At 42.6% G+C, this 17,412-nt stretch overlaps 1 protein-coding gene across 7 annotated transcripts in view; it reads left to right on the top strand.

Annotated features, from left to right (window-relative positions):
• relch (RAB11 binding and LisH domain, coiled-coil and HEAT repeat containing) overlaps positions 1–17,412 on the top strand; it is a 75,091-nt gene that overhangs the window by 53,535 nt on the left and 4,144 nt on the right. For 5 of the 7 annotated variants that reach the window (XM_083778757.1, XM_083778761.1, XM_083778759.1 and 2 more), the window contains 6 exons: positions 124–206; positions 4,023–4,086; positions 4,545–4,683; positions 5,248–5,364; positions 8,791–8,879; positions 12,300–12,370. In XM_083778757.1, coding sequence (XP_083634883.1) covers positions 124–206; positions 4,023–4,086; positions 4,545–4,683; positions 5,248–5,364; positions 8,791–8,879; positions 12,300–12,370 — 563 coding nt within the window. Of the gene's footprint in view, positions 1–123; positions 207–1,425; positions 1,509–4,022; positions 4,087–4,544; positions 4,684–5,247; positions 5,365–8,790; positions 8,880–12,299; positions 12,371–17,412 lie in introns of all 7 variants that reach the window. The other 2 variants (XM_083778758.1, XM_083778760.1) reach the window with 1 other exon arrangement.

Genomic DNA, 17,412 nt, shown 5'->3' on the forward strand with positions numbered 1-17,412 from the left:
TTTCTTTATCTCTCTCTCTCTCTCTCTCTCTCTCTCTCTCTCTATCGGCGGTGTTGCTCGCTCTTGTCCCAATGCCACGCCCACCTCTGTGACATCACGGCTGGCTCTGTCCAATGGGATCAGCTGCTGGTAAAGGGGGTGAATGAGACGCTGGTAGCTCAGAGAGTGGTGCCGGCTCTCATCACATTGTCTTCCGACCCCGAAATGTAAGTGACAACAACAACGTTAAGAACACCAACCCCACTGCACCGCGTCTCCCCCTCCCCCCCTTCCCCCCTCAACCACCTGACCTCTGTCTGCCGCCCACATATCGCCACGCAGGCACCAGCCCCGTGCGCCCGCCCGCCCGCCAGCGAGGTGACATTGAGAGAAGTGTGTTGTTGTCACTGAGTGACGGTAACACTTTGACATGTGTTGCTGACACCTGTACAGCAGTGGTCCTCAAAGTGGCGTGTATAGGCCATAGCAGTGGGCAATGTTTTCTGGTTCCACTGAAAAATCGTCCATACATTTTTCCCATAGAGACTTACAAAAATATCAATTGTTTTAAGCCAAGAAATCCAGGATCCTGGTGAATCATGACCATAAAACCTTTGATTCTTTAATTAAATATTCAGCCCATAGTTCCTAGGACGTCTGGAGACGTCTTGGCACAAATTGTGTTAATATTTGATAACCACTGAAATAGAAATGTTTTCCAGTCCGTCCTCTTCATCAGGCATGTCAAATTCTAGTCCTGTGCATTTCTCCAGAGATTCCTATTTACTTACTTACTACAACAACACACAACTCTCAAAACTGCAAGTGATGGAGCTTTTCACCAAATAAAGAGCATCTGTGGGGGCTCGTCCCTGCCTGGCCCGTGGGCGGGAGGTTGTTTTCCGTCGTAAATTCGCCGTCACTATCGCCGCAAACGCCTGTCCGCCTCATCAGCCTGCACCATCAGCCAACACTCATTCTAGCGATGTCATCAGTGTGCGCTGCTGGCGTGTGTGGTTCTGTGTGTGCGTGTTTGTGTGTGTGTGTGCATGCAGCCACAGCTCTGCATGTGTGTTTGTTTGTTAACACTCCTCCTCTTCCTCTTTAAGTAGGGCCCACCCTCCCCCTTAACCAATATCAGCCGGTTGGTTGACTCCAGTGGTTCTCAAAGTGGGGCGAGTGGCCTCCAAATGTACCGTTGCCATGTCTGTAACTCTGAGAGTGCACAGAATGCTGTACACCCTGAGAGCTATGGTGGTGATTGAAATGAAAAGCTTGAGAACCACTGCTCCATCCTTCTCCTTTCTCTTCCTCCACCCCCCCCCCCCCCACCCTTTTATCTAAGTCCCTCCCTCTTTCTCCCCCATCCTGTCACAATCTCTCTCTCTGTCTCTGTCTCTCTCTCTCTGTCTCTCTCCCCCTGCTGTGTGGTGGTGGGCATTGCAGTTGATTCTCCGCGGCATGAACGAAGCGTTAGTTCACCGCCGGGCCGCCCCGGCCCTTATAACTCTGTGCAGTGGGCCTGAATTGTGAGTTAAACCCATTTAGACCTGACGTCGAAATTAAAAAAATGTTTCTATGTCAGTCATTCTCAAACATATTCATGTCAAGGACCCCAAATATATTACATTGGCCGCCGACCCCCATCTGAAAATATGTTGTTCCAGGGACCCTCCCAGTAGCAAAGATTTGAGTTAAAAACTCGCTCTGAAAGAATATATATTCAATGATTTCAGGCACATTTTCACGATTTTTTCAAAAATAGCAGAACTACAAGCTCGTATGAGCTTGTAGATCTGCTATTTTTCAATAGCTAAAGTATAACATAATGCTAAGAACACCTAAAGGGGTTCCTGCACAAAATGGGTTAAACCCATACAAGAAAATGACAAAACTCAAACTTTCACTTATAGAGGAGCACATCACCCATTGAGACAGAGTGAGTACAATTTAGGCATTTAGCAGACACTCTTAATCCACAGCGATTTACAGTAAGCAAGAACAACGCATGGTAATACAAACAAATTGTCATCAAGAATCATAAGGAAGAAGAGTAGAATATCTGTACAATTAAACTATGAGCATACGTCTACATAAAATGCTTATGTAAAACGTATGTAATCTAAATTACATAGGTTGAGCCTTTGCATACGCCTGAAGGTCGTCGACGCTAGGACAAGTGCTACGGCAAGTGCTGCTGGCTAAGCTGAAGTCTGTTTTCAGACGGCGGAAGATTGGGAGTGAGTCTTCACTGCAGCTCTGATTGCAATGGGAAGTTCCTTCCATAGTCAACAGAAAGTGTGCCATTGAGCTCTAGTGAGGACCAATTATATGAAGATGCGTTGAAAATGGTGTTCCTTTAACTTTGTCCTCATGTGGGCTGCAGGTCTCTGAGGGTATTGCACATGAGCCCCCAAATAAATGGCAAAACACTTAGATTGTAATGATGATATAACATAATTATTATATATGATTGATTGATTGATTGATCATAACATTCTCTGAAACGCATGCCCACCCATCTGACAACTGAAAGGTATAGTTCACACCCAAAATGATTATTTATTTCTATCGGTTACTTACCCCATAGAGACTTGAATTTATGGGTGAGTAATCAATAGAAAAATAAATTTTTGGGGGACGTGAACTATCCCTTTTTAAAAGACCTGTTTAGTTGTCAGATGGGTGGTGGGTTGTTAGAATGCTGCTCACAGCGCTGTGCAATACAGTGGAAAAAAAGAAAGGAACAACACATTAAACTACAGATTGAAAACAGACACTTCAGCAACGTGTTGTGCAATAGATTGTAAAAGAATAATAACAACAAAGAACAGTAAAATAAAAACAACACATACGTGTTCAATAGAATAAAATGAATGCTAATTCAAAGTTAGTGCCGCAAGCGCAAGTATAGAAGGTCTTTGAAGTCACAGAAGGAATTTATAGACATGTTGTCTTCTCCACCACTGTCAACACATTGTAAAACTACGGGTGTTATAATAAATTATAATCGTGTAGTAATTAATAACCTTGGAATTCTCACAGGCGTAAAGACTTAACTGATGACTTGAAACCCATACAGCCTAAAACATACAGGTTGCGCTAAAATTACCCAAACACCACTGAAAATCTGGTTTATTGGCAAAATTCACTAAATGTCAACTGTATGAAATACACAAATAATACAGGATCTATGTATACATGTACATAGCTCAACACAACTAATATTAAATAAGTTGGGGGGGGAAAAGAAGAAGAGAATAGCCACTTTTAACTAATTTACTACCAAGAATATTTAACCAAAATAGCACTCACTGCCAGCTATTTTTCATTTCCGTTGCGATGAATAGCCACTAGCCAGGAACATGCTTCTGGCAGCATTCCTGTGGCATTTTGGCCCATTCCTCGTGTGTACAGTGGCCTCCAGTTCAATAATATTCAGCATTTTGGCCCATTCCTCGTGTGTACAGTGGCCTCCAGTTCAATAATATTCTGCATTTCGGCCCATTCCTTGTGTGTATAGTGGCCTCCAGTTCAATAATATTCTTGGGTTTGCGTTCTGCAAACCGCCTCCTCCAAATCCCAGCAAGATTTTCTATGGCTTTCAAGTCTTCTTTTATTCTTGTACGTTCAGTTTTGTTCATCGTTAAATCAACAGAATAGTAATGGGATATCCATTATAAATATTATAATGTTTGTCAATCAATATTTTACAATTCTTATTTTTAAACATTTGAAGAGAAGACAACATCCATACAGAATGAGATATAGACCTAATCTATGTTAAAATACATGTTTATGACCCTATTCCAACCGCCCACACCTACTGTAAGACCACGACTTTATTTATCGATATGACGTCACAAACAGTTAGCCGCCTTAAACCGCCCACATTACAAGGTTTACACAAGTTTAAACAAATTAAAAAAGGCCCAAATGCCCACCCCTAATGGGTGTTCAAAATGTAACCATTCCTTTTGGATCAGTTTTCTAACTACTGTGGTGAGAACAATGTGTGTTGCTTGTTCTCCTTTTAACTTCAGCTCAGTGAGGATATCCACCATCCCTGCCTTTGGAACCATCATGGAGACCGTCACACAGAAAGAGGTAGGAAACTACCTACTGCAGTGTCTCGCGGACACATTTTTAAGTTTCCTACATTTAGTTTTGAATTTTCATTGTTTCAAAACATTTAAAAAAAACGTTCCCAGAAAAGCAAACATTTTCTTGAATTAATGATGATTTTGTTCAGTAATTTCATGAAGAAATCGAAGAAAGATTTAAGAAATTCCATAAATTACAAAAGAAACGTTTAAGTACTACTGAAAATAGAAAATCTACAAGCTCACAACATCTCGCAAAGTGACGCGTTTTGAGCTTGTAGATCTGCTATTTTCACTAGTTTGGGCCCTGGGAAGACATCATAATTTCTCTTTTGGGTACCTTTATTACCCATTCCATATTTTGGAGTCATGAGCTTGCAAAAAATATATGTATACTCCAAAAATGTACAGTACTCAAGTGTGTGTGTGTGTGTGTGTGTGTGTGTGTGTGTGTGTGTGTAGTTGCTGGAGCGTGTGAAGATGCAGCTGGCGTCCTTCCTGGAGGACCCTCAGTACCAGGACCAGCACTCTTTGCACATGGAGATCATCAGAACCTTCGGACGGGTCGGACCCAACGCAGACCCGCGCTTCAGAGACGAATGTAAACCATGCGCGCACACACGCACATGCACGGTTGTATTACTATGCTTGTGAAGACATCAACATTTCAGAACGACAATTTTAATAATGCCATCTTTTTTTGGGGCTTTTCTGCCTTTATTCTGTATCAAGTGAAGATAGACAGGAAAGAGATAAGGGGAGAGACATGCAGCAAAGGTCGTCATGAACGGGACTCGAACACGCGACATGCTGTCAGGCCAGAGCCTATATATGGCATGCACCTGGTCCACTTAAACCAGCGGGCGCCCATTTAATGGCATCTTTAACCCTGGAAATGTTCAGCTTTATAGCTGAACATTTCCAGTGCATACCACCGTCACGTAACCAATCAGTTATGATTTATTCTTCATCATTGTGATGATAATAGGTGTTTTTTGTTGTTGTTGTTGGTGGAATTTGCACAGAATTTGCACCTACTTTGTCTGCACCTGTAAACCTGTGATTACATTAAAGCTGATTCGGATGTTTGTTTGTCTTTTCAAAGTGACATGGTCGTACTAATGGAGTACTAATGAAGGGCTTTCCTCTCCTCTCCTCTCCTCAGTCGTGTTGCCTCACCTCCACAAGCTAGCGCTGGGTAACAACAGCCAGGCGGCGGAGAACAAGCGGATGGACATCGCCACGCAGCTGTTTGAGGCCTACAGCGCCATCTCCTGTTGCTGTATCCTTCTGGAAAGAAAGATACGAATTTCTTTTTTCAGAAAATATCTACAAGATCACAGTTTTGGTGACTGGTTTATGTGCTCCATAATAACTACGGTACTGTGATACATCCATCTCCCTCCCTCCCTCTCTCTCTCTCTCTTCTCTCTCTCTCTCTCTCTCTCTCTTTCTTTATCTCTCTCTCTTGCTCCGTGTCTCATCTCTCTTTGCCTTCTTTGTAGACCTTGTCTGGCCTACAGTTTTTTCAGTCTCTCAGCATTATGGTCAAACTACACTATATGGAGTGAAATGGCCACACAGCACACTCACACATTCCATGCAGTCCAATGTTTTTTCATAGATTCCGTGCAAAAGAAAAACAAAATAAAAAATAAACATTGGTTAGTGAGCCTGCGTGGGGAGTCAGAAGCGCTGACTGTCCCAGGTACGATTCCAGGACAGTAATGTGTCAAAGTGTACCTGAACCCCCTGAGCTGAAATAGAATTTTCCCCACAGTACTAATTAGGTCTAATGAATTCCTCCCACATGTATAGTCCCTGTCTCTGCCTACACCCCTACGTTTGACCTGGGGAGGGAGTGAGTGGTTCTCACAGGTGCAGAGACCACAAGGGCTTGAAGTGATTCTAGGGGGGTCTCAGGAATGAAAAAGATTTAAATAAAAACAACTTGATGTATAGGCCTTTTCAGTGGAACTGTGTGCGTGACGTACAGCAGGTATACAGTATGAGCTTGGATCAAGGTTTATGTCCTGTCCGCTGTTGACACAGGAATTAAACTGAGGCTCATTTATGTTGACAAGTTCCTTCCAGGTCGTACAGCAAATATGTTGTTGAGCCTCAGCACAGTGAATGGAGAACTACGTTGGTCAAGCTACATTTTTAATGACATTTTTAATGACACGTTAAGGCCTGTGATTGTGTGGTCCCCTACCTTCTCATACAACAAAATAGTGAAAGTATCTACAAGCTCACTATGCATCACAACGTATATGAACTTGTAAGTTGTAGATTTGTGCTATTTTTAAACGTATTATTCTATTGAATATTTTGGCTGTTTTTGACAATGCCGGGATTCGGGACGGCGGCGGGTTTAAAGTGGAGGAAAAGCATGTTAGCATATCGTGCCACATGTTTAAAATATTGTACTGCCTCCAAACAGACAAGGTCTCACGCTGCATGTGACCAATAATGTGGTATTGAAACAATTTGATAATAATTATGTGGAATAGCTTGCTAGCTCTGATTGGATGGGGGGGGGTTACAGTATGTGAAGAATCCACCTCAGTCAGTCAGTCCTATGTATTGTAAGCATGTATATTTCTAGGGGGGTGTGTGTGTGTTGGGAAGGGGAGGAGGGGCTTTAGCCTGGGGCTGTTCAGAGCTGCTCTAGCAGTGAGTCAGAGGGGAGGATGTTACAATAACAACCTTCAGGTCAAACCCTGGTTATACTGGGCACAACTGTCAAAGGATCAAATATATGTGTGTACAAAACTGTACATTTGTGTGACAATTTGTGTGGCACATAAGGGAATAAGATATCTGTGTGTACACATAGTTTGATGAACCTGTGTGTGTGTGTGTGTGTGTGTGTGTGTGTGTGTGTGTGTGTGTGTGTGTGTGTGTGTGTGTGTGCACTAATGTGAATGTGTGTGAAACATATCGACTGAGCTTTTGTGTGTTTGCATACGCATGTATATGTTGGCAGTGTTTGGCTGTGCTGTTGGCAGGAGCAGAAAAGGAAAATAAGCTGCCTCCATTTTTGGGGCTAGAGGTAATTACAGGGTTGGTTAAGCAAAGGAAAGGATGAGAAACGGAGAGAGAGAGACCCAGAGAGAGCGAGAGAGAGAGAGAGTGCGCAAGGGGAGAGATGGAAATACAGTGTTTCAAGGCTTTGGTCAGACTTCCCAGAACTGGTCTTACACGTCTCTCTCTCTCTCTCTCTCTCTCTCTCTCTCTCCTCTCCCACCAACCCCCTGCTGAAAGTGTGTGTGTGTGTGTGTGTGTGTGTGTGTGTGTGTGTGTGTGTGTGTGTGTGTTTTCCCAGAACGGGGGGGTGGGGTGGAGTTGCAGCCCGAACCTCTTGGGGCGATCTCCTTGCCGTCTCTCTCTCATAGGTTCTGTTTCTTTTACACACAGACACACAGCTGGGTCTGAGGTTTAGATGCTGTGGGTCTTTGTCAGGCTGTGATTTGACAGTGCAGCCGTGTCCAAGAGGAGGCTACGCAGACTCTGACCTCAGAGCCCATACCTCTTCATTGCACACACACGCTTCTCTTCTAATCAGTGTGACGAGCAGGGACATTCGCAGACGTACTCTAAAATTAACCCCGGTTCGCCAGCGCTGCCCTGTACGGCAACTCCTACTGCTTACAGCAGGTGGCCCGAGCACGTGCTCACTAATCTCTGGCCACTAGTATTTCTTTTTCTCGTATACTTTTATAGTTTATGACTTTTGTGGTTTGTTCTAGTCTAGCATTTTGTGCCAGATGGGCTGAGTCTGCCACATGGCAAGATGCCCCCCCTGCTTTTAACGTCCTTCAGATGTTGAAGGTTTTTCCCATGCCAACCTGTTATGCTATTATGTGGATTCCAATGGCAGGTTTTTTTGGTCTCCTAAATTTAGGCCGGCAAAGTATTTTTCTCCCAATTTAGTTGTTATGCCAATTAATTCCTCCCTCTGCTTGCGACTGCTGTTTTCTAAAGCGGATAGTACCCAATCCTTGATTACGATTGGCTGGTTTCCGTGATAAAACAGACTATAATCTACTCCTTTGATCAGATCATATCAGTCACAGATGTGTTATTTGTTAATACTTTCTACTGTGATCCACTGTGAAACAAGTGCTCCAAGGGGAGCACTTGTTTTCCTTAAAAGCCTGACAGGCGTGCAGGTCTTCTATACACCGCCCATACGCGTAAGGTGTATTATAACTGTGACGGCGAGTGACTACGGACCTTTCGGGGCGAGGCTTGTAAAATCAAGCACTCCCATTCTGTCTGCACTACACATCTGCCTGCAGTAGGTTCACAGATGTACGGTAGTAACTAAATCTGGCATTAAAACAATATGTAATCTTGTTAGCTCAATGAGATTGAGCTAACAGTGGCCTTTTGTTTCTCTATACGTTGGTTTACTTTGGTAAATGCTAATCATTTCAGTGGGTCTGGAGTAAAGAGTTGCTCTCCGTGGTCTGTCAGTCGGGGTCCCACATTGTTACTAACTGTGGAAGTGTCCTCGAGCAAGACACTGAACAGCTAACTGCTCCTGATGAGCATGCTGGTGCCTTGGTGTGTGAGTGGTTGAATGTAAAGCACTTATAAATAAACATGCTATATAAATGCACCCTTTACCATTTACCCTCCACCACTTTCAGCTCAAGGGCTGTTTTTGGTGCTGTTTGATTCCTTGACTTCCTGTGTGCAGTCATTTCTGAAGAGTTGATGGTCAACCACTTCCTGCCTGGTCTGAGGTGTTTAAGGACGGACATGGAACATCTCTCCCCTGAACACGAGGTATGCCTGTGCACGCACGTGCGTGCGCACACACACACGCACACACACACACACACACACACAGACACACACACCTCTCTCTCTCGCTCACACACACATACTATGCTATGTTCACATTAGCAGCCCGATTCTGATTGGTTTTTGATACATATGGAAAGTTGGAAACTGATTTTTGCTCATTGGATTTGAGCCACATTCGTAGGTGCTTTGGGGTAATTTATATACTTTGTCGTGTGGGTCGCTGACTACAGCCAAGCTTGCAGATCTGCTACATTCAGTAGCAGATCTACCTGTTGTAACTTGTTGTAAAGCATATTTACTCACGCCTACTGCATGTCATCATGTTGTTACCTCAGCAAACAATAGTAGTAGGTGTCTGAAAACCGTGTCTGAACACTCAATCCCATCGGATCACTTGCAAAACTCAGTCTTAAAAGATGAGATTTGGGATATGCAAATCAACATGTCAAACATGTACTGCATGTCAGTATGGCATACAGTACATGACCTCATCTCATTACATTGACAATACAGCAGACAGACAGTCACACTCATACATAATCACGCACAGACTGACTCTGTCTCACACATACATACACACACACTCACACTCTTCTGTCCTGTGTCTATTTGTGTCAGAATTTCATGCCATCCATTTTCACGTGGGTAATTTTTCCCCCCTTGACGACTAAACGTCAGCTGATGTTCTGTGTCCACTAGTGATGCTGAGCTGAAACCTCATGTTGGACATGTAATGTAGACTCCCTTTAACACCTGGAACTCCACTGTGTACAATCAGTGATCCGTCATCTGTTTTTTATTTTTACTTTAACACTTTAACAAATTAAACGTAGCCTACTTTAATTGTCGGGAAGCGACACCGCCAAAATACGTAGGCTACGTTAATACAGTTGTATAAAATGTTTTGTTCCGACCTAGTGGAAAGGCTACTGATGGCTATCTGTTGTTGGCCATAAGACTGGACTTGACCTGCCACCCTCCCAGGCGGCAGGTCAAAACAACGCTTATTGCACGGAGCCTAGTGGTAATGGCAGTAATGGCGTCGGCCTGTACTTCTCATCAGCTAGTGAAACATCAACAACTGATCCGACAACACGCATTCAGTCAAAATCCGGTTCCGGTCGCGGTGTTTTGGATCTTCAAAATAAGGGTTGAACGGGGAGATATCCTGGCATATAGTAATCATTCTTTAATTAATCCAGAGATTGTGTTAATATTGTCCGAAAGTACATTATAGGAGATGTAGCCCTTGAGTGTTTTCATATTTTCACATTTTGCCCCCTCTAAAAAATAGTTAGCCTTACCAAAACTTCATAACGAGTACAAATCCTGCTTTCTCGAACAAGAAAGATAAGAAGAAAACATGCTTACAAAACCAGTTTTTGAGCTGTTCACACCGCTCTTTTACATGGCTGTGTGTCACAACAGAGACGGATAGAGAAATCTCCATATATGGGCATAAAAGGACACAGACAGATGGGTGGAACGGGTACTCTGACACGGATACAACGGGTATTGCATAGCCGGGTGGGGCATGGATCTCCAACTTCCATCGTTACCGACTCGGTGCTTTACAGCTGCGCACCGGTCTAGTAGTAATAATACAAGTCAACAATTTTCGGCTATTTTCATAAATGTCTTTAAATGGGGCTTCAGTGGTTAATTCTTAATGTATCTTTGTAAATGTGGGTCCCATGGAGGCACCTTAATGTATCTTTTGGGTCTCTGACCTAGACATTTAGTGGAGTGCATTTGTGCATGCAAAGGCTCCCGGGTTTGATCCCCCAAACCGGAAAGGGAGGTGGGGAGGTGAGCCAACACTCACAGTTAAAGTGCCCTTGAGCAAGGCACTGAGGTGGTTCAGTGGCCAACAGTGTAGGGTAATTCCCAGGACGTTCGTGCTTAGCTAACCTATACCCTGGATAAATAAAATGCAGTAGATACTGGGGTAAACACACAAACCGTTGGCTGTCATACCTGTGCTGTTGTGTGTTAATAAAGTCAATTCAGTCAATCAAACGGATACTTTCCGCCCACGTGCACCATTAGCTGACCCGGATAGTACGCTGACCTCATAATGGTGTTGATTCTGGCTGGAGACTTCACTTACGTTGCAATGCGTTTTCCCCTCTCTCTGCCCTCAGTTTCCTGTCTCTTATAAAAATCAAAATAAAGCAAAACAAAAGTGACTTCAGAATCGCAGTGTCTGCAAATCTCTCCTTCAAACTCAAAAAGTATTGGCTGTGTGATTGCACTAAAACAACAGCTACTAAATTAGTGTGAGGGAGTAAAACTAGTGCACTCTGCCTAGTGCTTACTATCTGCAGTAGAGCAGTGTTTTGTAGTGTGATGAACTAGTGCACTCTGCCTATTACTTACTATCTGCAGTAGAGCAGTGTTTTGTAGTGTGATGAACTAGTGCACTCTGCCTAGTACTTACTATCTGTAGTAGAGCAGTGTTTTGTAGTGTGATGAACTAGTGCACTCTGCCTATTACTTACTATCTGTAGTAGAGCAGTGTTTTGTAGTGTGATGAACTAGTGCACTCTGCCTATTACTTACTATCTGTAGTAGAGCAGTGTTTTGTAGTGTGATGAACTAGTGCACTCTGCCTATTACTTACTATCTGCAGTAGAGCAGTGTTTTGTAGTGTGATGAACTAGTGCACTCTGCCTAGTGCTTACTATCTGCAGTAGAGCAGTGTTTTGTAGTCAACAGCGCGTTTCCCATGTTCTGTAAGGCCACACTGTCGCCGTGGATGTGGTGTTTCTCATGTGGTTGTGTGAGTAATACTCGGCTGACTGTGAAATATGATTGATTTAGACAATGGTATCGGAACAAAAAGAGACTTATAGTCAGAACCATGGAGACAAAATGCAAATAAAACTGTGTACTTAAATGGAATGCAAACCAGCTGTAGTTGTTGTGGGTTGTTCCTTTTCATTAGTGTCAAATTTGCAAACCAATCCCGATAAACGGTGATGTTACCGCCCTCCAACTAGAGGCCACCAATTCATACCTCCAGGATATATAAAGATAGTGTGTTTGCAGATCTTTTCACTACTTTTGTGTGACACTCCTTTACAGTATGATGAATTACCGGTATGTCATTAATTTACGAAAAACCTGTATGGTTTTTCGTAAAAAATGGATAACAAGGTTTCAACCCAACAGCAACTATACATAGATAGGGTTTAAGTTGTTGAATGCATTTCTTTTGCATTCAACAAGTGTTGACTGTTCTGTTCTACTCATCATTGTTTTCCATGTGAGGTTTTCAACCAGTAACACAAGCCTTATACTGTATGTGTATGTTATACTGTATGTGTATGTTATACTGTATGTGTATGTTATACTGTATGTGTATGTTATACTGTATGTGTGACCTTTTTCTTGCAGGTGATTCTGAGCTCTATGATCAAAGAGTGTGAGATCAAGGTGGAGAACAGAGCCATTGGAGACGCACAAGGGTGAGGGAACACGCACGCCCGCACACACGTGCGGTACACACACACACACACACACACACACACACACACACACACACACACACACACCTCCCCAACACTCCGTATGCACAGTGATTGTCAAACGTGTTTGTCTTCCGTACCTGCTTTCCCTGAGTTCTGAACTAGAGCTCTTCATGCGTAAAAAAAAAAAAACCCATTTGCAAATAAGAAAACCAAAGTCGGATATAGACGCGTGACAATTTTGGCCCGATTCCGACCCGTTCCGAGATTTCTTTCAAATGACGTCACCGAGCCCGAGTGGGCCTGTGACAATTTGGTCCGACATCCATTAATTTCCGAGGTTCCGAGAGACCAGACAAGTAATCAATGATTCTACGCCGGTGTTTTCAATTCAAATCAGCCAGGCTGGCAGGCTGTGGCAGCTGGCTTGCCTTGCAGTATGTTAACCCATTCTGGGCGGGAACCCCTTTTGGTGTTTTAATTAAGCATTATGTTATACTTTAGCTATTGAAAAATAGCAGATCTAGCGCAGATCTTTTATTTCGACGTTCTAAATGGGTTAAACAGAACTTCATTATGTTTCTCCTTCACCAGTGCAGCACGTCGCTGTCACTCCGCACACACGGTCACACAGTGGTACGAGTCTTCTCGGATATTACACATAATGACAGACAGCCCAGAGTTCCGCGGGATATCCGGCCCATTCCGACCCCGGCCCTGAGTGATACCCGTGCGAGACTCGGGTATTTTCGGAATCGGGCAGTCCGTGAAGAGCTCTATTCTGAACCCTCTTTTCCTCACCACATTTTGTTAGAAAACTGCAAGAGGAAACCATACCTAGCATCAGATAATATGAATGAATTCATTGAAAATTACAAAAAAAAACAGGAATTGAGTGAAAGAGTTGCAATTAATGCAAATTAAGTTTAAATTGTGGCAATAACATTTCAGTAAGTCCACTTGGTTTTCATTTAATTTAATTGAAAAATGATATATATATATATATATATATACACTTTCTCCCACGTAGTCCATGTAGTAACTGTACCCTCATTTGCGAAACATTGCACTAACACAAAGCATGTCCAATCTCACCAACACTCAATTACACACGTAAACACAATTAGTCTCATGTTGTTACTAGTGATTTTGGAATCAGCGGTTCACATCGCCGTAGCAACGTGGGCAGCAAGTGGTTGCTTTCAACAAACAGAGGTGGAAGAAGTTGTTTTTGTATAAAGTAAAAGTGGTAATACCACAATGTAATTTACAGTAAATTTACAGTAATTTAGTATTTCAAGTACTCCTCATGCATCATTTGATAACTTTTTTTAATTTTATTTAAACTTACTTTGGGTCTTAACTGTTTAATGTATGTTTTGTAACAATAACCTAAATGCCACTACTAACTGACAGTAATTGTCAAATAATTGTAATGGTGTAAAAAGTACAAGATCTGCCCTCCCCTTCTCTTCCTCCCTCTTTCCTGTCCGTCTTCACTTGATACTATCAAAAAGGCAGAGAAGCCAAAAACGAATCTTAAAAAAAAAAGATCTGCCTCTTAGATGTCGTAGTGCATAAGTATAATAAAGCATTACAGCAGAGTAGGGGAGGAAAGGAGAAGAAGTTGCTCAACAGTGTTAGGACTGGGCTTGTACCGAGGACTTAAACTCCTGGGAGAGACTGTAGGCTTTGTGAGGGAGGAGAGAGGGAGACAGTCAACCACTTAAACCCCCAGCATCCCTCCCTATTCTGGGGGAGACACACTAGCACAGAGCCCTGAGGGACTCCGCTCCACAACGCATGGGGTTCAAGTGGGTCTACTGTTGGGATAGACCGTGGGCTTAGTGAGGGAGGAAAAGAGACATTATGTAAAGGCTGTTGGAACCACGCCCACTGTGTGGGTATCTTCAGAGAGAGGGAGATGAAATGAAAGGAAGGGAGGAGAGAGAGAGAGAGAGAGATATTAAATGAGAGAGAGAGGGAAAGAGAGATCAAATGAGAGGGGGAGAGAGATCAAATGAGAGAGAGAGGTGGTTTTGGTGTATTTATTAAGGCAGTTGGGACACAAGCCATAATGTGGGTGTCTTTTAAGAGATGTTTCTCCATCTTGCAAACATGTGTTCTCTGCTCATTAAAGGGATAAGAGTGTGTGCAATGCGCGCATGCGTATACGTGCGCCGATACAGTCGTGTGTGTTTCTGACAGCCTGGAGTTAAACTCTTGCGGCCGGCTCGTCTGTGCGCGTACCCAGTTCCCTTTCATTTTGTTTGTTCCCTTTGAACCTTAGCATCCCTATTCTAGGGAGCGGGGCCCATTTGCCAAAAAATTGCAGATCTACAAACTCACCCATTGTGAGCTTGTAGATCTGGTCTCTGCGTCTCAAGTACAGCTGCGACTCGCGGCCGTTTTAACCAAGTATAGAGGGTTTAAGCGTTTCAACCTACTGTGACTGATGAGTTGGGTCTCCGTTTCTTTCCAGGCCTTACTGTTGCATCTAAACAGAATGTCGCAACAGCCACGGATGTTTTCTGTTAAGTTTTATTTTATTGTTTTTTAGCCCACTTTGATTTAATTTGAACTTCCTGGTACTGCGTTTAGTCGCTAACCCACCATATAAGCTCAGAACCCCACTGCCCCGGCCAGTGCCTACTGGCTGAAAAAAGAAAATCCTTCTCGCTGCTGTCGAAAACCTTGTATCTCCATTTTTCAACTTTTTTGTGCAAATGAATGCCATACTCCATCACAGAAGAGTGTCTCACAGAAGTCTTGAAAATAGCAGATCTACAAGCTCACAACGCATCCATGCATTGTGAGCTTGTAGATCTTCTGCTATTTTAAAATGTTTCTAAAATAATTTAAAAAGTGATGGTTTCTGGACATACAAGGTTTCCACCCGACAGCCATTATTTGTCTTTTTTTCTGTTGGCACCAGACGTTTCCCTGAGCTCTATGAGGAAGCAATTTGGAAGTGATTTAGGCTGCTGCTTTGATTGGCTCTCTTAACGCTGTACAAAGACGCCTCTGGTTTGCATCAGCTGTGTGTGCAAGTGGGAGAAAAGAACAAAGTATTTTGTAGGTACTCCACTCAATTGTTGCACTTTTTTTCTCCACTAGGATTATGAGGGTTATTTGAAAACATTAGTTACTAATTGCTTTGCAGATTAAATTATTATATTACACCACGTGTACATTAACCACTTAAGCCCTGTTTTATACATAGGCTATTCGTAAATTGGTGATCTACAGTCAATTTGTAGATTTGCTCATAAAAAAAAAAAATCATAGTATATTTTGATGACAATACTAATGTACTTTTACTGAAGTAGAAGTTTGAATACAGGCCACCTAATGACAAGAGTATTTCTAACATTGTTGTATCGCTACTTTTACTTCATGTAGTGTGTGTGTGTGTGTGTGTGTGTGTGTGTGTGTGTGTGTGTGTGTGTGTGTGTGTGTGTGTGTGTGTGTGAATGGTTGTACATCATGTTGTTGCAATCTTCTGACTCCGCTCGTCTCGTTTTGATGTGTGCACTCAGAATCACTCCGCCTCTGACTGTCAACACATTCTTGTGTAATCAAAAGTGATTCTTTGAACTGCCTTGCTTTTTTAATCTCTCCGTTTTAACTCGTAAATTAATTTCAGTCATTTCTTGAATGGCTCTAAATCCCTCTAATGCACACAGGAGCAGAGAGGTGTGCCAAATATAGCGTCGCAGTCCCTCCCCCTTTCAGAACAACGAGTGGCCCAGGAAATGAATCACAATGCATTTGTGCCATAGGCATTTTGTGCTTTATTTATTTAAAGACCTTTTAAGCGTCGTACGAAGCCAACTCTTGTCGTGACAAATCATGACAACACACACAATATTTCGGGCCAAACAAATAATTAGAAAGTAGAAAAAAACGGCAGGTTACAACGCTTTTTTTGTTGTTTTTCTTCTTTGTAATTGGCTTCGTACGACGCTTAAAAGGTCTTTAAATAAATAAAGCACGAAATGCCTATGGCACAAATGCATTGCGATTCATTTCCTGGGCCACTCATTGTTCTGAAAGGGGGAGGGACTGCGACGCTCTATTGAGGACCCCTGCACTATTTCTTCGAAAAAGAGTATCGCACAAAAGTAGCGTAAATGTTTGACGATCTACAAGCTCACAACACCTCGCATTACGAGATGTTATTAGCTTGTAGATGGGCTATTTTGTTTGAAGATTGGCTATTTTTGTTAATGATAATTAAAAAGGGAATGGTTTTGGACTCTGGTTTCCACCAGACATGGATGATTTATTTTCATCGGGGCATAGCGTTGAACTGAGTTTAAGACACTTTGGGATTATAAGGAGTATCTGTGCAGATTTATAACGGAATAATTGATACAAAATGTAACTAAGACGCAACTTGTTGTGAGCTCGTAGAGCTGTTCTCGCTATTTTGGAACTACACTGTTGTGCAAAAAGGTATAACATATGTAGTGCTCAAGTGCATAATCGGTGGATAATCTATTTGATTCTTTTTCATTGAAAAAGCAGAAAAGATCCTTTTCCTTTCCCTCCAGAAGGACTGGACGAGAGGGCGTCGAATCAATGTACTTTAATGATGTTCCCGTTGATCGTAGAACCACAGTCTGTCTACGTTTTTTTACTTTTTTAATCTCGATTGAGCACCTGGTTGATCTCAGTGTTTTTCTGTGTCGATTTTTTTTTTCACCTTGATTTGTTGCTAAAACAATTATCCGCCTCCAAAAGAAAAAAACATGCTTCAAGATTATTTTCTAAATACAAAAAGGTAATCAACTGAATAATCGCTAAGAAAAGCGTAGATAGTTCCAGCATCAATAAGGAAGGAGTCCCACAGGGTTCGTAATCGTATTGGAGATAATTGAATTCCATGGTTTAGTTGCAGCTTTGGTAGATGTGTGCCACTGTGTCCCTGTGTGTCAGTCCTCCGTGTGGGGTGACGGCAGGTTCCCAGAGGAGCTGTGTTTAAGAAAAGAGGAAGTGAACAATTCCGTTGGGACTGTAAAAGATTAGGAGAGGCTTTC

This window comes from Protomyctophum parallelum (assembly GCF_964188405.1).
Source record: "Protomyctophum parallelum genome assembly, chromosome: 12".
Lineage (NCBI taxonomy): Eukaryota > Metazoa > Chordata > Actinopteri > Myctophiformes > Myctophidae > Protomyctophum > Protomyctophum parallelum.